Below are 6,283 nucleotides of genomic sequence, written 5' to 3' on the forward strand. Positions count from 1 at the left end.
ATCTTTTATCTATCTGGATCTAACTAAATTCATGTAATTGTAAGCTTATGAAAGTCAATTGAGGGTCTGAAATTAAGATCAGATTCATTTATGTAAATTAATGCTTATTGAATTAGAGAGTTAGTGTGAAGAGAGTTGACTCGATGGGTTTGTTTGTAGAATTCTGTAATTGAGAGGGAGAGAGAATGTCAGGAGGTGGAACCCAAAACAGTTTGAGGAGAGCACTCGGTGCCCTCAAGGATACTACCACTGTTTCATTGGCCAAAGTCAATAGTGATTACAAGGTATTTTACTAGTTTAAAACAATGTTGAAGTTGTTGTTGTGGTTGTTTGATGTTGGGTTTTGTGTTAAAGCATTGATCATTTTGGTTGGATGGTTTGGTTTTTCAGGAATTGGATATTGCTATAGTGAAGGCCACAAATCACTATGAACGACCTGCAAAGGAAAGACACATTAGAGGTAGATCCAAGGCTCTCCTTCTCTTCTATTTGATGGATGTGAAGCTTATGTGCTCTCTATTTGTTTCTCTATGCAGCTATTTTTGCTGCCGTTTCAGCTACTAGACCTCGCGCTGATGTTGCATATTGCATCCATGCTCTTGCACGGCGTTTATCAAGGACACATAACTGGGCGGTATGTGCATCAGCATCACTTGAAATCTTATGTGACTAGATAGCTCTGAATACAGAGGCTTGAAGTGATGTTACTATTCTGTCAATCTAAATATGCAAATCTTCATGCCCTGGTTGGAAACAAAATTTTTGTTTTGGCTTTCAGGAGCCCTCAAATCTATATTAGCTTCCTCTTTGTTTCAAGGCACTCAAATTTTTGCAGGAATTCTGTTTGCACTGGAATTCAATTAGGTGACAGTAGTGCATAAAATGCTGCTTAGCAACACTAACCCTCTGGGATGTATCACCTTTTGAGGACATGACTAAAGACACTTGATGTATCATGTAGCTTTATAGTTCATACCTTATAAAATCCGATGAACATATGAACTTCAACCTGACGGAATAATATACATCTCTGTGGTCTTTGTTGGTCAGTGCATTTATGTTTATAAAACAGTTTATATTGCAGCAACATGTTTTTGTAGTCTTCTGCTTTACCATTTTCAAAATGAAGGAAGCATCAAAAAATAATTTGTCACTTCGAACAAATGAGTGAAAGTTTCTTCATAAGCAAGTTAAACTTATGGACAGGATTAATTGAAATTTCCCGTACCTGCCTTTACAGCCATTTAGATCTGAAACAGAAAAATATAAATGAAGTTTACGCTAGTGAAAGTTAAGCACGTCACGTCAAGGTGGCTGTAGTTCATTTTCCTATATTTATGAATCCCGTGTTTCATTTCATGGAAAGCAGTTATCATGATTCATGGATAACTCATCCATGGTACTTTCCAAAGTTGATGCTTTGAGTGATTTGATGTCCATATTATTGATGCATGCATATGTGTATTTCTTATCTGTCCATTTTTTTCTCCTGCAATTTGTTTGACTTGCTGCTAGTTTTTAGGTTGCATTGAAAACTTTAATCGTTATTCATCGGGCTTTGAGAGAAGTGGACCAGACGTTCCACGAGGAGATCATTAATTATGGAAGAAGCCGAAGCCATATGCTTAACATGGCCCATTTCAAAGATGATTCCAGTCCAAATGGTATCTATTTTCTTCTTGGTGAAGTGATTATTCTGGTTAAAACTTTGTTTATGATGATTATTGTCATGTGTTGAACAGCATGGGATTTTTCTGCCTGGGTTCGCACCTATGCCTTATTTTTGGAGGAGAGGTTGGAATGCTTTCGCGTGTTGAAGTATGATGTTGAGATGGATCGACCTGTGAGAACTTATCTTTTTACCGTGACCCATCTTGGCTCTCAATTTATTAAGGATTTTTTAATTGAAATCCTTGTTACAGTTCATTATTTCAACCATTTCACTACTCTAAATACTATTATGTGGACTTTAGCACATCTAAGCAATCACATATATAAATTTGATTTTTTCTTTTATTTAGGTATAAATTTTTTTTGGTTTTACAAAACCTAAGCATTGACATTTGTGCTAGATGTTCTCAAGAAAAATTCATTGATAAAGCTTTTATACAGCGGACCAAAGATCTGGACACAGTTGAAATACTGGAGCAACTGCCAGCTTTGCAACAGCTTCTTTTCCGCATTCTTGGTTGTCAGGCATGGATGTTGTTGGTGTTAATATCAGGATCTTGTGGAAATACATGTGGTAATATGGTTCTTTCTACAGAACAACTTATTCTTAACTTTTTCTACAGTACTTAAAGATTTAAATACTTCATCAGGAGTAAGAGATAAATTAGTCTTACGTACCTGGTCAAGTAGACTGTCGTTAAGTGTTATGTCTTGTCCAAAGACACCTTCTGCTTCAAAGACTTCTTGATGAAAGTCTTCATCTTCTTGATGAGTTTCCGTAGTACTCATTTCTGTAATGTTAGTTTCTTTACAGAATCTAAACATATAATATAACGGATATCATTTCTGAACCTAAACAAGGCTCTGATACCAAATTTCAAAAACACGTTGTACGTGGCGTTGTTATACCAAAGGTTTCCTCTTAATGGAGGATGTTATTGGTTTCCAGCCGATATACAACAAGCGGAAAACATTTTTAGCTTTCTAAGAGCTATCTGTGTCTGATACATAATCTGTAACCTGATCTTCATCAGGATCTTGTGCATGCTGAAGATTATCAGTTTCAACATCTTCTATACATTTAAGCACCTTTTTACGAATGCTTCTTAACATCCTAAGCTTATAACTTAAGGGTATACACTGGGGTTGGTTCCACCAGTCATCATCTATATAAGTTGGGATACTGTCATCTAACAGTTCTATTTTAATTCTGAGCAACTCAGAACATCTTCTTAAGGATTCTAAACAAGACCAGTCAATATGATCTATAATTTGGATAAACTCTTGCAAGATGGTTTCCATCTTAAAATTTAAGCTTTAGATACATACCTTTGTACTTTCACAAGGCTTCCCCTACTCCAATACCAACCATGCCCTTCCATTCTCTTCATTAACGGGACTTAGTGGCTATTCAGGTACTATTCAGGAGATTTACGGCTACTAGGCTACTTACAGCCGATATGTATCTTTTATCGTTCACTAGGTGATCTAGTGGCAAAGTAAAAGTCTATTGCTAGACTGAGAGAGATAAAACCAAAAGGTTTTCTTTATTGCATTTGAACTTTGGATTACAAGTTTAAAAGGGTTGAGAGGGGTTTCGATAAGTCTTGAGTGCTAATGCTCAAGTGATACATATTTATAGCTAAAAGGTGGCACACTATTGCTATGTACAGTAGATAGTTCCTTTTTATCGTGGTCGGGTCCACGTTGTTATGACAGCTCACATGTCCTTGTCGGTGGAGTTGTCGTCTTCTTCCATCGGATCAGATGGACCGTCTTTGTTAATGCACAGAGTGCACCTGTGATCTCTTGACCCATAACTGCAATAGGCCTTCTTGGTGGTGTAGGAAACCTCCAAATCATTTCCATAGAATTGAGCTTCATAATCCTGGAGCTTTCTACAGTCTTGATCACTGATTACTGACAGGCTGTCAGATATTATGATGCTATGTGCACTTTGGTAGTTAACCCGAATTAACGAGTCTTTGTAATATTTCCTGAGTTTGGAAATTATTCTTCCTAAGCTTTGTGCTCGGAGTTTGGGAAGTACCATGCTGAGGTTGCTGGTAATTTCTGATTTGATGGATGTGCAAGGGGTCACGTCCATATGTTTTAACATACCAATTTTGATGAAGTGGTATGAAGGATAGTTCTTGAGACAATCAGTCTCATCTTCTGTCTCGTGCCAGTCCAAGTATGAACTGCGGATGGTGAGGAGAACTCTCCTATTCTGTTCTTTTAGGACTTTAGTCCTATATTGCTTGATTGCTGTGTAAATTCCCTGAGGAAGTTTACTGATTTCCTGCAAGTTAGCACTTGGACAGATACTTTGTAATAATCCACAATGAAACAGAGTGGATACTAAGGATGGATCTGCTCCTTCTCCAGCATTGTAGTATCTGGAATTATTTATTTGGCTTATAAAACAGCCTTCTGTTGTGTTACAAACTTCAGCAAGTCTGTAATAATGGGTAAATGTTTCAAGGGGAATGAAATCATGTTCATCTGGATTTTTGACAGATATCTTATTAAACCTAGCAAAGGTTCTTTCCTGTACTGGGTTTGCTGGCATTTTTGCTTTCTCAGCATAGCTGGGAATTCTGTTTGGCTGAAGTAAATCAGTCGGGGATATTAAAGTTGGGGTTGTATGAAGGGTGATATTATTTTTCATACAATAATCTATAAAGGCCTGTCTTGCAAGACCATAATTTGGATAACCTTTAAAGGCTACTGGCTTTCCAGAAACCAGTTTTTGGACAGTTGCCCAATCTTTATAGCAACCCGCATTTGGACCATTAAAAATGGTATAATGTTTAGAAGTGGCCTGACATGCCTCCTCTTTTAGGCTACCAGAGGTAGAACCTATATTATATGAGGTATCCTTGCGATCCTCAATGGTCTCAGGTTCCTGTGAAGGAGTGAGACTCTTTTCCTTGGCATCAGCCATACTTTGTGTGAATCTCTCTAAGAGACCCTCTGGTCCAAGAGTTTTGGACTTAAGTTGTTCAGACAACTTACCTTTTTTGCGTTGAAGACGTTCAATCTTCATTTGCTTTTCTTCAATGAGCTTTTCTGCTCTTTGAATCTTTTGGTCAATGACCTTGATCTCATCTAAGAGATGTTGAGTCATTCTGAGAATTCTCTACTCAAGAAATCTGCAAAAACATTATTAGTTCCTGCAACATGCTCAAATATAATATCAAAATAAGACAACCAGAGTTGCCATCTTACCAGTCTTCCTTGTTTATAAGAACCATGAATGTTTGTGTGTAAGAAATAAAACACATTTTTATTATCAGTTCGTGCTGTGAACTGAACTGGGATGAGAAATACTTGAAACCTTTTAATGGTATTTATAAGGGCCAAGATTTCTTTTTCGTTGCTGTGGTAATTCTTTTCAGCTGGTTTAAAGGTACCGCTGGCATAGCCACATATTAATTCTAAGCCGTCTGATTGTTTAGATTTTAAGATTCCTCCCCAATAATTGTCCGAAGCATCGGTTTCAATGATTAGGGGCTCGTCTGGACCGGGATGGTGCACCGGTGGAAGATTCTTTATGGCTTTTTTGATTTTGTCAACATAAGCCGTATCACTGTCTGACCATTGCCAGAAAGCATCCTTCTTTAACTTTGCCTGTAGAGGTTGTCGTATCTGTGCAACCTTAGGACAAAACTGTGAGATATAATTTAATATACCTAAAAATCTTTGTAACTGTTTTCTATCAGTTATTTTACTGTTGAAAGCAGTAATATTTTCTCCTATATGCTTCTGTAGCTGAAGCTTTCCTTTATCTATGATTAGACCAAGGAATTCTATTTTTTCCCTAAAAAGTTGGGCTTTTGGTTTAGATAGGATGACTCCTACCTCTTTACACCTGTCAAGCACTTGTGAAACATGCTCGATGTGTTCTTTGTCGTTTTCTGAGAAAACGATAATATCGTCGACATAAATACGACAAAAGTTTTCAAGACCCATGAAGGTCTCATTCATATGCCTTTGAAAAATGGATGGGGCTTGCTTTAGGCCGTCAGCGGCTACTATAATAGCAGCCCTCAGAAAACAACTAGAAGAGATAGAAAAATCCCTTTTAGTAATAGCAGATGCCATTAGAGCATGTGATTGTAATAAAGAAATTCTTTCTTTATTCGAAAAACATTTAGGTAAACTACCTGAAGGACTTCCTGTTTCCCCAGGAGCCCCAAAAACTATTCCTGCTTTAGAACCAACAGGAACAGCTAGGGACACTCGTGCCCCTACAGGATATGTACCAACTACCATTAGTAGTTTTACATATATACCCAAATGAAGCCTTACAAGTCCGTCAAGGATCAGCTTCTAGAATATTATATGGCTCAAGACCATACACCTTATACAGATACGGTCATAAGAGTTTTAAGTCTTACCGACCCTGAAATAGAATCTACCCCTTTAGAAAAGGAGTATGAAGACATTAACATTGTGGTAGCAATACCAAGAGAAGAAAATCTCAGAGTAGATATCTCTGAAGAAATGGAAGCTGAGTCATCAGCCCAAGGAGCCACTAGGAACCCACCAAGTGGAACAACCTATGATAGACCTAGACAGTCTAGAGCCCCAAGGTATAGCAATACCA

The 6,283-nt window shown here is 37.6% G+C and overlaps 2 protein-coding genes across 8 annotated transcripts in view; both read left to right on the forward strand.

The window, feature by feature from the left end:
* Positions 1 to 6,283, forward strand: part of LOC18111095 (uncharacterized) — a 34,006-nt gene that overhangs the window by 12,366 nt on the left and 15,357 nt on the right. The window lies entirely within an intron of this gene.
* LOC7459869 (putative clathrin assembly protein At5g35200) overlaps positions 1 to 6,283 on the forward strand; it is a 31,353-nt gene that overhangs the window by 666 nt on the left and 24,404 nt on the right. The window contains exons 2-6 of one of the 6 annotated variants that reach the window (XM_052449895.1): positions 160 to 284; positions 391 to 460; positions 537 to 634; positions 1,523 to 1,664; positions 1,743 to 1,843. The exons of 1 other annotated variant lie outside the window; for it this stretch is intronic. In XM_052449895.1, coding sequence (XP_052305855.1) covers positions 186 to 284; positions 391 to 460; positions 537 to 634; positions 1,523 to 1,664; positions 1,743 to 1,843 — 510 coding nt within the window. In that variant the 5' untranslated portion in view covers positions 160 to 185. The remainder of the gene's footprint in view (positions 1 to 159; positions 285 to 390; positions 461 to 536; positions 635 to 1,522; positions 1,665 to 1,742; positions 1,844 to 6,283) is intronic. 4 more of the 6 variants (XM_052449896.1, XM_052449897.1, XM_052449898.1 and 1 more) reach the window with 4 other exon arrangements.

Source organism: Populus trichocarpa, unplaced genomic scaffold (assembly GCF_000002775.5).
Source record: "Populus trichocarpa isolate Nisqually-1 unplaced genomic scaffold, P.trichocarpa_v4.1 scaffold_780, whole genome shotgun sequence".
Taxonomy (NCBI): domain Eukaryota; kingdom Viridiplantae; phylum Streptophyta; class Magnoliopsida; order Malpighiales; family Salicaceae; genus Populus; species Populus trichocarpa.